Here is a 14,254-nt window from a genome sequence, read left to right as displayed (position 1 = left end):
ACACACTCTGAGAGTAATGACGCTCAAGTCTCGCCTATTATTTCTGCGTGTGGTTTTCAGTAAAAGACAGTGAATGTGGTGTTTTTATGATCCTGCTGACATCACTCCAGATCTGTTACATGAAAATATAGAAATACTTCTTCTTAATTCAACACCTTCATTTGTTAACACCAGGGGCCAGTTGCACAAAACACCTAAAGTTAAGGTTTTCGTCAAGTCCTTGTCAACGTTTCCTCAAAATAAAATCAGCTGCACAAAAGACCCTTAAGTCTTCTCCTTAACATTTCCTTAAAATGTTCACAGAAGTATTTTTATTTTCTCCTTGTCTTGGTCTCATACTGAAGGAATCTTTAGACTGTTGCACAAAAGACCTTAGCAACCAAAGGTAAAAGGTAAAAAAAAACCCTCTGACTCTGTCTTAACTGCAACATGACTGAGTTTATGGTGTCAAATGAAATAACTAATCCACCCTGAGAAGAGTGTTCTGTGACCAGGAGGACCTGACGGATACACTTCTGATTTCACACTTTAGATTTGACTGAATGAATTTTCCTGACAGTTGTTTTTTGTTTTCTGGTATTTGGGATCAGGTAGTTTGTTCTTTCTATGATTGTACTCGTCCAGAAGTTTCATCTTTTCCTCCTCGGACCTGTCTGGTTTATTGTCCTATTTTCTTTCAACTCTGTGAGACGATAACAGGCGTCAAACTGTGAGTCCAAGCAAACAAACAATCTCTATAAAAACTTTTACCGCTGTAAAATCTCTTTCAATGCAGGAAATTATTTTTTCCTTGACTAAGAAAACCTTTTAAGGAATTCTGTGCAACTGTTAAAGTCCCTCAGCTGAGGAGAAATTAATCCTTAAGGAAAAAACTTTTAATTGTGGAAATAAAGCAGTCACAGCAGCAACACTGTCTGTGTGAACACTACATGCACACTACAAGCTGCAGCAGTTCAGCGAGGATGCTGTCACATGCTGCTCACACAGGCAGTGTGGCCCTGGCATGAATCCTCATCTGTGTCCAGCGTCAACTGACAGGCATCCGGGACATCCAAAAAATAATTGTACAGCAGTGAAGAGGAATCCAAAGGAGATGAAGAAGAAAAACCTTATCTTAAGTTTTATTTTAGTCTTTAAGGGTTTGTTAATTAGCAGGAATGTAGCAGAAGGTGAAAGTGAGAGCAGCACTCTGTTGATTTGATTTGGGACAAGATGTTTTGGCACAGTTTTATTAATGTTTTGCTTCGAGAAGATTCACTGAATTTTAAGTAGAACAACTTAATTTTAAGTCTTATCTTGATTCAGACTGAGACAACTTTATTAATCCCACCAGGATCAATTTGTTGGAATTTGTCTTATTTAGATGCAAAGACTTGTCCACCAGCAGGACTGTAGCACAACACGACTCTGTGAAAGTGCAATGAAAATATTTTGTCCCTAAAAACAGTAAATAATCATGATTATCATTTTGACCTTTAGTTAACACTCATATATTAGATATGATCAATATATCCTTATTAACAGGCTATGTACCACAGTCTTTTAAGGTAGCTGTAATTAAACCTCTACTAAAAAAGCCCACCCTGGATCCAGAGGTGTTAGCCAACTATAGACCAATATCTAATCTTCCCTTTATGTCAAAGATCCTTGAGAAAGTAGTCGCAGACCAGCTGTGTGATTTTCTCCATGATAATAATCTATTTGAGGAATTTCAGTCAGGATTTAGAGTGCATCATAGCACTGAGACAGCACTAGTTAAAATTACAAATGACCTTCTGATTGCTTCAGACAAAGGACTCGTCTCTGTACTTGTTTTATTAGATCTTAGTGCGGCGTTTGACACAATTGACCATCAAATTCTACTGCAGAGACTGGATCACTTAATTGGTCTAAAAGGTTCTGCACTGAGCTGGTTTAAATCTTATTTATCTGATCGTTTTCAGTTTGTTCACGTTCATAATGAATCATCCTTACGTACCAAAGTTTGTTTTGGAGTTCCGCAAGGTTCTGTGCTCGGACCAATCCTGTTTACTCTATATATGCTTCCTTTAGGTAACATCATTAGAAATCACTGTGTAAATTTCCATTGTTATGCGGATGATACTCAGTTGTATTTATCAATGAAGCCAGAAGAAAGTAATCAATTAACTAAACTCCATAACTGCCTTAAAGACATAAAAACTTGGATGAGCACCAATTTCCTGATGTTAAATTCAGACAAAACTGAAGTTATTGTTCTTGGCCCCAAACAACTCAGAGACTTTTTGTCTGATGACATAGTTTCTCTAGATGGCATTGCTCTGGCCTCTAGCACTACCGTAAGAAACCTCGGAGTAACATTTGATCAAGATTTGTCTTTTAATTCTCATTTAAAACAAACCTCACGGACTGCATTTTTTCATCTGCGTAATATTGTGAAAATTAGGCCTATCCTGATCCGAAAAGATGCAGAAAAATTGGTCCACGCTTTTGTTACCTCAAGGCTGGATTATTGTAACTCTCTATTATCAGGTAGCTCTAGTAAGTCCTTAAAAACTCTCCAGCTAATTCAGAATGCAGCAGCACGTGTACTAACAGGAACTAAGAAACGAGATCATATTTCTCCTGTTTTAGCTTCTCTGCACTGGCTCCCTGTAAAATCCAGAATTGAATTTAAAACCCTACTGTTAACTTATAAAGCTCTAAATGGTCAAGCTCCGTCATATCTTAGAGAGCTCATAGTGCCATATTATCCCACCAGAACACTGCGCTCTGAGAACGCAGGGTTACTCGTGGTCCCTAAAGTCTCCAAAAGTAGATCAGGAGCCAGAGCCTTCAGCTATCAGGCTCCTCTCCTGTGGAATCATCTTCCTGTTACGGTCCGGGAGGCAGACACCGTCTCCACATTTAAGACTAGACTTAAGACTTTCCTCTTTGATAAAGCTTATAGTTAGGGCTGGCTCAGGCTTGTCCTGTACCAGCCCCTAGTTAGGCTGACTTAGTCTCTCTCTCTCTCTCTTTCTCTCTCTCTCTCTCTCCTTCTCTCTCTCTCTCTCTCTCTCGTATTCTATTACTGCATCTTGCTAACTCGGCCATTCTGGATGTCACTAACTCGGCTTCTTCTCCGGAGCCTTTGTGCTCCACTGTCTCTCAGATTAACTCATATCACAGCGGTGCCTGGACAGCGTGACGTGTGTGGTTGTGCTGCTGCCGTGGTCCTGCCAGATGCCTCCTGCTGCTGCTGCCATCATTAGTCATTAGTCATACTTCTTCTGTTATTATACACATATGACTATTGTCACACATGTATACTGCCAGATATTAATACATACTTTCAACATATTGTACCACAGTAGCCAGAACTATAACTATAATATTATTACTTTCAATAATGTTGTTGTAAGCTACTGTCATTACCTGCATCTCTCTCTCTCTCTCTCTCTCTCTCTCTCTCTCTCTCTGTCTCATTGTGTCATGTGGATTACTGTTAATTTATCATACTGATCTGTTCTGTACGACATCTATTGCACGTCTGTCCGTCCTGGAAGAGGGATCCCTCCTCAGTTGCTCTTCCTGAGGTTTCTGTTTTTTTGGGGAGTTTTTCCTGATCAGCTGTGAGGGTCATAAGGACAGAGGGATGTCGTATGCTGTAAAGCCCTGTGAGGCAAACTGTGATTTGTGATATTGGGCTTTATAAGTAAAACTGATTGATTGACCATAATCTTGCAGCCCCAGTTTCAGCACCATGAGGAGAGTTGTCTGTAACCTACCGGTGAAGCTCGTGGCCCAGGTGATGTTCAGGTTGAAGTTCTTTGAGGCGTTTATGAACATGTCGAGATCTCTGTTTGGCTGAGGAGGAGAGAGGACATAGGAAACAACACAGTCAGCATCATCAGTGTCATCACGCTGTGTCATACACATCTAATGAACCAGGAGAAGCATGTACAGTATCTGCAGCAGGTCAAAAAGCCTCTGTGCTTCACAGTGAGTGCAGAGCGCAGCCTCGTATCCACTCACATCAGTCTGCAGCTGTACAAACAGTTACTGTACTGCAGACTGGAGCAAATTTGCACAGCTAATAGAAGCTGCATTAGCAAAACAAATGTTTGAACAAGAGTCAGTGATGAAAATGATATTCATTAAAACACTGTTGTACAGTGATACCAGCTGTGATTACGCAGAGTGAGACCTAATTATTGTTTACATACGTAATCGTTTCAACAGCTTTATTGCAGATGAATAATTAAGAAGCGTTTGTTAGGAAGAATCTAAATATTCATTATTAGTCATTATTAAAGGAACATGTTCACACCCACATATAAATCCCTCACCCTGTGTTACTTTGAATTCTTAAATAAAACTTTGCTTTTCTCACATAATGAACGAAGAATCCAAAAAACTGAGAAGATTCTTGCTGAGTTAAAGTCACAGGTGTTCACAAGGAACAACAGACAAACTAAAACATCAGTTCACAAACTCTCACACAGCTCGTGTAGAGGAATCAAACTTCCCTTTTTCACTGCACAAAAACCCAGTGACACCCACTGACATCTCTTCTGTAATGTGATGGCAAAGGTTAAACTCAGCGCTCACACGCAGGTCAAATGACTCTGCACAAGTATTAATGGGTGATCAGCACCGATGGAAACACGACAGCCGGGTGAAAATGCTCCTTTTAGTTCCTCAGCCAACGAGATGCAAAGACACACTAACACAAAATACTGTCCATATCCAAGCAGCTCAAACATCAAGTCCATTGAGTCCACACTGAGTTTAACAGAGACACTGAATCAGTCAGAGATATTTAAGAGGTGATAGTGTAAAGTTTTCACAGGCCTTCATGATGCTTTCTATCTGTGGGAGAAAAAAACCATTGCTTCTTCAAATACACGTGTTTAGGAAGTCCTGAACTCGGATTATTCTGCAGGACTAGTTTCACTGTTAAATGTGGACCCCTATGACTTCAATACATCCAGAACTTTCTTAGTTTTTGGATTCTTCGTTCACCGTGGAGGCGTGCAAAAGAAAACAACACATTTTTCTTGATGAATTAAAGGTAACACAGGGTGAATAACTGATATACAAATGAGCACCCTGTGTTGAAGTGTTCCTTTAAAGATGTGTCATGTAGGCACTGTTTTTATGGTTTTATTTAAAGTATTCTTTTTATTGTTCCACTTAATTCTAAGGCGTCTTTCGTCTAAACTAAACAACTGCTGAACATCAGACAAGCTCTTCAGCCGTCAGGTTTTGCCTCATCTGAGCCAAGTGACATTTGTAGTGGATGTAAAATCACAGAAGCACGACATCATCAAAATGTCATTTCCTGTGCCTTTTCTAAGCACACATGTCCACGTGCACACGTCTGGCTGACAGAGGGATCGCAGTTCTGCACTGGTTGCCGTTTGGTAAACACTTTGTCGGGGGAAAAATACCATCTGGAAAATTTAATCAGATCCTGGTGTTTCAGGTGGACTCCAGCTGCTGCAGCCAGGAACACAGGACCGGACAGGCTCTCCTTTACCGAGGAAACATCTGTGTGATGATGAGTGTCGCTCACACCGCCACGCTACACTTCAGGATGATGTCATTAATATGTGTGTGTGTGTGTGTGTGTGTGTGTGTGTGTGCGCGCTCTTCAGTGGCAGAGGGACTTTTACTGAGAGAAGCCAGGAGTAGTTTCTCTTTAATCATCATGGCTGACGAGACGTTAACTGAGTGAGAGTTTGATTGATTTTATCAGTTTAATTTAGCTTTTACTTTACATCTTATTATTTAAAACTTATGCTTATTTAACCAACTGGTCCATAGCCATTGTAGCTGTGTCACCTTCTACCTATGCCAGTCCTCAATGCCTATGAGCAGCTTCACATAGATTGACCACGTCAGTGAGTAGAAAAACGTGGGACAGACAGAATGACTGACTGACAGAATGACACACTGACAGTTTCCGTGATTATGTACAGCATACCATACCATGACTTAGTCATACCAAACATTAGAAACAACACCAACATTGGTCCACAGGGGGAGCCACAGCGATCGATCGCATTTTAGCCATTTTGAAGCATTTTTCTGTTGTTATAGCGCCACCCAGTTGCCAATTAGAGTTAAATTTCTCCAGTCACCTTGAGGCGTCCTGTTCTACATATCTACCAAGTTTAGTAAAAATCCATATGGCGGTTAGGCCTAGATAAGAAATGAGCTCTCTAGCGCCCCCATTTTGTTTGATGGGCTCAATAATGGAGGGGTCCCCTCAGATTATGTGTGCTCATATGCCTACAAAGTTGCATGGTGATGGGTGAAACCCTTGAGATGTTCTACACCTTTATGTGATGAGCCACGCCCTCCGCAATATTCATTGCCTTATAGAAGCTCAGTTTTAGGAAGTTTTCCAACTTTTGCCAAGAGGGAACTTTAGATATTGCTCCCTAGATTATGTTCACCCAGTTTCATGCAGATCGCTCAAACTTCCTAGGAAGAGATCCATTTGAAGTGTTTTTCAAAAAATTCAAAATGGTGGAAAATCTATATAAGCGGAAGTTATGGGTTCTTGAGGCAAATGTGTTCCTCATGAGGAGAGGCATCTCTGTGCAAAGTTTCATGTCTCTACCACATACAGGGCATGAGATATGCCCATTCAAAGTTTGACATTTCAATGGGTTGCTATAGCGCCCCCTTTGGCCAATTGATGTAATATTGCTTCATTGGCATCCTCCCATGACCCTCTACCACTGTGCCAAATTTCACATGGATTGACCAAGTCAGTGAGGAGAAAAATGTGGAACACACACACACACACACACACACACACACACACACACACACACACAGAGTTTTCTTCATTATATAGTAAGATTATTATCAAGGGTGTGTTTTAATGTCAGTCACAACAGTGATGGGGTCAGGACCGAGATGCTCGTGCCTCACTGATGGAAACCCACGGGCTCTGACTAATACCTGTGCAGCAACTACTGTCATTGTAAAAAGCTGCTAAAAGACAGAACAGACTCATAACTACTTCAAAGAAATTCATGCTGAAGTTCAGAGATGCGTTTCATGGTGCTACAGCAAACATAAAACTGAGATAATGGACAAAATGAGATTAAACGTTACACTACTTGGTATTAGGATCAATAGAACTCACTCCCTTTGTCTAAGTGACGCGAAGTGAAAGTGACCATAACAACGTACACAAATAATAAAAACCATAGGTTGAATACACATTCTGGCAACAAAGTAGTTGGAACCTCAGTAACGACCTACAGACATGTCTTCTCGTGCAACATGAGCTTCATACTTTCTAGAGATGGCTGTGTTTCTCCAGATACACTGTCTTGTTGACTGCTCAGCTGGCTCAGTCTTATAAACTGTGTCTGAGCTCTGTTGTTTATCTCTGTTGTTTGATGGGTTGATTTACTGTAATAAAGATATTTAATTGTTTGTGTTCTCAGGTCTCTCCTGAAATACTCATCTCATTCTGACTAAATAAAGACACTGATGATGATGTAATTCAGATAAACAGATTTTATCTGTTGAGTTAACGGAGCTGTGACAGGACCAACAGGCGACATCCTCCCGTCATCATGTTTCCTTTGAAACTAAAATCTGTCTCATCACTTCTGAAGACTGTAAAACAACACACTCAAATGTTTTTAATGCTGCGTCAGATAAACTGAAGGATTTAATGTTTATTTAATTTTCCCTAATGGGAGTGGAAATAATTCTTAAGCTGAATAAACTATTTAAAATCATCTCTTTGCTTCAGCTGAACAGTACGGAGGATGGAAGTCGCCAAAATAAAAATTAATTAACGACAGACACAGACCCTGCAGACCTCCTGCTCTCCCCCTGGTTCTCCAAGACGCTCTGGCTCTGGCTCTGGCTCGACTCTGAGCCGCCTGGCTCCGTCCCACAACCTCTAAGCAGCCTCCAGGAAGTCCCTCTGACCCAGGCTGAGCTCTGCTCCTCCACCAGAGAACCAGGGGGACGATGGGAGGTCAGTGGGGTCTGTGCCCACAACTGAAGGGCCTCTAATCACTTTGCTCCAGTTCCCACATACTCCTAAATGTGCAGCTGAGGATTTACAACCTTGTCTCATCCCAGCTCGCCACATATCGCCGCTCGGTCAGTGATGTTCACGTCTACATGACACGTCGGGTATCGTCCTGTGTCAGTTGTTGCATTCTGGGATGGCGTGCCATTTTACAAAGTGCGACAAAAGCATGCGGTCAGATTTTGAAACCAACATCATGGTGTGACTCTACATTAATACAGGAAGTGAACAGCAGGTTCCGGGGTGAAAGTCCAGGGTTTGTGGGACCCATCCTCCCCTACCGCCTGCCCTACAGAGACTTCCTCGCTATTATGTTAGGTTGTTACTGGCAGTGATCAAACTGACGCCGTCCAGCAGTGTATCTACCACCGACACAGGTTCTGTCTGACCACGTTATTAACTGACACCAGGTGGCGTCGTATCATAACCGCTGAAAAGGTGGCTTTTGCCCAAATCAGATAAAGCTGTCGTCTCTGACGACTTTGGAATAAAGGCAGACTGAGATTTTGTTCCCCCGCTCTCCAAACACAATGTTTATTTGCTATGATTGGATAAACAATGTTTCGCACTCTAGCCAATGACAGCACAGCAGGGCGGGACTAAACCCTCCCACTAATTTGCATAATGAAGAAGAAACACATTAAGAAATGTAAGACAAATGTACAAGGACAGTAAGCCAGAAATAAATGCATTTGGTGAAATAAAATAAAGGGAAAATAACAAATAAATAAATATATTTTTTTTTAATATTCTTTTTCAAATAAATAAAAGTTAAATGCAAAAAATTAATAATTACAATGGAAAATAAATAAAGAAGCAAATTAAAACAGAAATATTATCTTATGTCATATTTAATTAATTAATTAATGCCTGAATTTATATTTAATGTTATTTTTGGTATATTCAATGCGATAATAATTTATTTACTGTGTCATTTATTTCTGATCATATATCAATCTGTCCTGGGAACGTCTCGAGATCCTCCAGGAGGAGCTGGTGAGACGGACGTCTGGAGTACTTTGCTCAGCGTGCTGCCTCCATGACCCGGCCTCAGATAAGAGGAGGAGTCATTTATTTATTAATTTATTAGTTTATCTATTTTCGATGTTGCCAGCTTTCGTCCTCCATAGACAGTGCATCGCCACGAAGCTGAAAACACGGCTTGTGAAAAGTGACATGTTGGAGGTTTCCACTGGACAGGACATGTTACACACGTGTGTTCCTACAGGTCGCTCTTCAATAACAGCTCTTTACTTTTATTTAATAATCAATAATCAAAGTGGTGAAGACAAAGTGGAGACGTGTCTTTGGAGGAAAAACTTTGCTGTTTGACAACAACTGAGGTGAGACAAAGGGAAAAAAGCTAATCTCCATCATCATCATCATCATCGTCATCATCTGGCGCTGCCTTCACAGTCTTTAATCCTAATAAAAGTGACAGCTGCTGTGGCGGCGGGGCGTTCACTGTCAGAGACTTACCTCCTCAGGTGTGGCCACGAAGTTGATGGCGGTGTAGTAGCGGTCGTCCTCCTGCGACAGGCTGAAGGTGAACTGGTAGTCGATGAGGAGCGTGTCTGTTTGAAGTGATGGCGCCGGCGGTGTGGGTGTGGGTGTGGGAGAGCGTGGTGGGGATTACAAAACAAGAAGAAGAAGAAGAAGAGGAGCTCGATTAGTTTGAAAGTCACACAGGAACATGTTTTCACACGGCGCTCGGGGCAGGAAATTACCCACAGCTCCTTCTGTTGTTAAAGGTGTATTGACTTTCCTGGAAGAACCTGAAGATTTGGGAGCGAGCTGTGATGAAGGTCGTGATAGAGGTCGGGTTTTATGTCTGTGTGTGTGTGAGCCTGCCTGAAACAGCAGCTGGGATCTCTGTCACCAGACCATAATAATAAAATGTCAGTGAGTTCAGAAACAGGAAGCTGACCATGAACTGGACGCGAACCAAATGACTTCCATGTTTCAAACTTTTCTGTCCACTTGTTCTTCGACACATCTCCTGATATGAAAACTTTAAAATCATAAAACTAACATCCTGTCGCACTATATTCCAAAACTTTATGATCCCTTCTCATGTTGGTTTGAACCATCGTAGGGAAAATAGCGCCTGCAACCTCTGGGTCAGTTTAACTCCTTTCGTACAGGAGACACGTTTACAAGACGAGCACATGGTTAAAAAACTCCACCAGTGTTTGTGACTGCTGTCAAAGGTTAATGTCCGAATGTGGTTCAACTCACATTAATGCTAAACTGTTGAAAAGCTTCTTTCGTTCATAACACTGAAACCTAAATTCTAAATCAGCAAACATTCAAATTCAAAGCAGCTTTTTAATGCCTCAGCCAGAGGCGTTATGTTTTCAGGTTGTCCATTCATCTGTCCCATCCTTGTGAACAATTTGAATTGGTGGTCAAAGGTCAAGGTCACTGTGACCTTGCATCTGTCCCATTCTTTTGATCTCAGTATCTCAAAAACACCTTGAGGGAATTTCTTTAAATTTGACACAAACGTCCACTTGGACTGAAAAATAATGTGATTGGAATTTTGTGGTCAAAGGTCAAGATAACTGTGACCATAACTCAAGAATCCATATGTAACTATAACATGGATGCTTCACACACAGAAGATCTATACAATCAGCAGAGTTTCAAGATTAGAGTCACCAATTCAGTATCTGACCAAATGTCTCCCCTTCTGTTCCTGAGATATGACGTTAAAACATGATGATGTCACAGTCAAGCTGACCTTTGACCTTCTGGATATAAAATGTCATCACTTCATTATTTGAGAGACCTTGAACTGTGACCTTGGACCACCAAATTCAGAACAGTCTATTCATGAGTCCAAATGAACGTTTGTGCCAAATTTGAGGAAATTTCATCAAGGCGTTTTTGAGATATCACATTCACAAGAATGAGACAGATGGTGTGACGACCCGTAAACATAATGCCTGCTGCCGTGACGATCAGCGGGGCAGAGGCATAAAAACAAGACCCAAAGTTCCAGTGCAGTGTGAGAAATGAATAAATATTTGATTTAATAAAAGACAGTCGCTGAGAGCTGCAGCAGACCTGCAGGTTTCTGGGAGTCTGTCGCACATATGTGGTGAATTAAAGATAAAACACTGCTGCTCCATGTTTAATACAGGAGGCTTGGACGACACAAGTTAACCTGTTTAGTTCGACAGCAAATGAGAGCTGTCAGTCGGACAAAGGTACAGGTCTGTTGAGTCCTACAGGTCTGCTGTTACTTCAGTATCACACACTTACAGTTAATGCTCTTAAGACATTTTCAGATCATTTTTGACCGAATTTAAGACGTATTTTTGGACAAATAAATTATCTAAGATTTGTAACATCAGAAATGTGAAGTTTGACGCAGTTTGACGAGCTCGACTAATTTTGACGAAAATAAATTAATAGATGGATCAATTAAATTCAATCAAGTGTTTGTGGCAATTAAGATTTCAATTTCAAATTTAAAACAACTTCATGACTTTAAAACCTCATGTTCATAAAATTAAAGTTAACCCTGAAGCTGAAACCTGAAATCGTCCACAGCTGCTCTTTAACTGTTCTGATGTCACGACAAAACCTCTAGAGACGCATCTTTTAGCGACTACGCCCCAAAAATATGGAACATCCTGCTTTTAAATATCAGACCTGCTGGCTGAGTGGACCGATTTAAAGCACGACTCAAAACATATCTTATTAATAAAATCTATGACTAGAAGTCATCTGTTTTAACATTTTTTTCTGAATTAACTGATTGACTGATAAATTAATTCATTTATTTAAGTGCTGTCTAATTGTATGGTTTTATCTCTTTGCTGTGCTTGTATCTGTCGCCAGGTGTGATATAAATAAAGTTCATTCACTCATTCATAAAGACTTTCTGCAGACAGCCTGTACTTTAGCTCCCTCTGTGTCTCTGAAACATTATAAGCTCACAGAATAATGATGAATAAGTGTCTGAGGACCAACTTTAGTCAAATTCTGCGATATCACATTTGACACGACGTCATCAGAGCTGACAGGAATATTAATGACAGAGACTGATCTGCAGTGTGGACGGCGGTGCTGCAGCGTCTCATCACAGCAGCAGGGAAAGAGAAAGACGGCCCTTCAAACGCTCCAGCACCTCGCTCTGCGGCGACTCGCTTTCATCTGTGGATTCTTCCCACCTGCGACCTGTTTGAACACGCCGTCTCTCCTCTGGCTGTTATTTCTTTAAACATCGCACCACTTTGAGACCTACTTTGATTTAAGAGCCGTGTAACTGTCTCAGCACTGACCTGAACAGGGGAGAGAGTACGGCCTCACAGTGGTGTCTTAATATGACCCACACACACACACACACACACACACACACAGTGAAGTTGGTAATTGGAATTCCACTTACAGTAACATGTTCCTTTGAGGGGGTTGCCTTGGTAACGATTCTCGACTTCACACCTGAAAGAGAGAGGTGGACGATGGATGAAGAGAAATGAGGCACAACACGAGGGAAGGAGAAGAAGGGAAGGAGAGAAGGAGACAGAGAGGAAGAGAATTGAATTAAGACGATTTAATCACAGGTATAAACAAAGCAGCGTCGCACACGGCGGCGTGAGCCTTAACCTTCAGTCGGTTACAGCGCTGCCGCCATGAAAAGGGAACAGATAGAGAAGGCGTCATGAAAAGACACTTTCTGTCCACAGAAACAGCCTCAGTTTCATTTGTGAAACGGTGTCTCAGGTTTTTAACTGGCTTTAGGAGGCGCTGTGGCGATGAAGGTCAGGATTATAACGAGTGCTGCTGGCACTGACGAAGAGCTGTGATTATGGTCAGAGAAGAAGAACATGGAGGGTACCAGATCAAGATGATTTCTTAAAATATATATCAACATGTTAGCTCACAGGATTTAGTCAAAATTATTTCTTTAGCATTTTGCCTTTGTTGATTGAGGCAGTGTGGGGGTGGGAGGGGATGGCGTGCATCAGGGAGCCGCGGCTACAGTGGCAAGAACATTGCCTTCGTATATGGGACGCCTGCTCTGAAGGGCACCCACTAAGCCACCGCGTGCCCCAAAAATATGTTTGTAAACAAAATCCCTGAGTGTAAAGTGGTTCAATATGTTTGTCTGGACCACAGGTGTAAGGTCAGACTGACAAACACCAACATCTGTCTGGAAGTGAGCAAGTGAGTTTACACAATCAGTCGGAGTGAGAAATGACGTGTGAGTTGGTGTTTGCTCCTTCGCTGACGGTCCTGTATTAGCTGCCGTACACATGCTGCTTTTTTTGCACCCTCAAATTCATTGTTTTTAATGTAGGCACACTCAAACAGCAAAGCAACGTCGTCGTGTCGCAGATGCTCTGAGATAAACAGAGTTCAACTTTTGGAAGGCAGAAGCGCGCACCACATGTCATGTGACGAGGGTCCACCAATAACAGCGATATCTTTCCCTTCTTCTATAAATATCAGTCTGTCTGTGGCTGTCAGAGCGTCACATCTGTCCCACAGACAAACAGGAAGAAGATCAGCTCTGCACTCAGGATTTCAGGTAAACAGGCCGTGATACGATGCTGGTTAAGGTTGCTTAGCAACCTCAGACCTGCTGCCGCGCTCTTGAAAGGCACGAGAGTAGCACCAAGCGCCTGACCTTGTGTTTTCCAGGCGGTTAAAGACGCAGCATGTGTACAGGCTCTTGCTGTGTTCTTCACCTTCTGTAACGGTGTCACATGATAGCACGGTGGGATTAGCAAGCTAGCTCGCTAACTAGCCGGCCGCTACATGAGTAGAATTTAACTTAATGCTTCGGTCACACTCTCATCACAGCGTAGGAAAACACATCATCTATCATCAGATGAGTGACAAGATTGCTCACCTCATTTTCTGTAACCATGGTAACGGTAGAAATAAAAGCATGGGGGCATTCACAAGCTAGCTCGCTGCTTTGACGGAGGAAAGAGAGACAAAAGAGAAAAGATCTCTTGTTTTCAGTCCGTGGCGTAGACCGTGTCATCACTACTAGAAATGCAACTATAGCCGGTATCTCACAAACACTGTGCTGCAAAGACACTAAACATTTTATCCAGCTTCAGAAAAAGCTTGGAAAGCCAGAAGTTCGAATGAAAGTAAAGATAGTTGCTGCTTCGGAGACGGTGCACAGTCTCGTCGAGTCACATTACTTTAGGTTTCGGAAAGACGCTCTGAGCTGAGCTTTAAACAGGACGGAGG

General features: G+C 41.8%; 1 protein-coding gene across 4 annotated transcripts in view; it reads right to left on the bottom strand.

The window, feature by feature from the left end:
- Positions 1–14,254, bottom strand: part of atrn (attractin) — a 251,182-nt gene that overhangs the window by 148,605 nt on the left and 88,323 nt on the right. For all 4 annotated transcript variants that reach the window (XM_049596080.1, XM_049596081.1, XM_049596079.1 and 1 more), the window contains exons 21-23: positions 12,435–12,487; positions 9,515–9,609; positions 3,750–3,828 (exon numbers count right to left, since the gene is read on the bottom strand). In XM_049596080.1, coding sequence (XP_049452037.1) covers positions 3,750–3,828; positions 9,515–9,609; positions 12,435–12,487 — 227 coding nt within the window. The remainder of the gene's footprint in view (positions 1–3,749; positions 3,829–9,514; positions 9,610–12,434; positions 12,488–14,254) is intronic.

The sequence above is a fragment of the Epinephelus fuscoguttatus genome, linkage group LG14 (genome assembly GCF_011397635.1).
Source record: "Epinephelus fuscoguttatus linkage group LG14, E.fuscoguttatus.final_Chr_v1".
In the NCBI taxonomy this organism is placed as follows: domain Eukaryota; kingdom Metazoa; phylum Chordata; class Actinopteri; order Perciformes; family Serranidae; genus Epinephelus; species Epinephelus fuscoguttatus.
The sequence above is the reverse complement of the archived record's forward strand: the minus strand, read 5'-3'. Positions and strand labels throughout refer to the sequence as shown.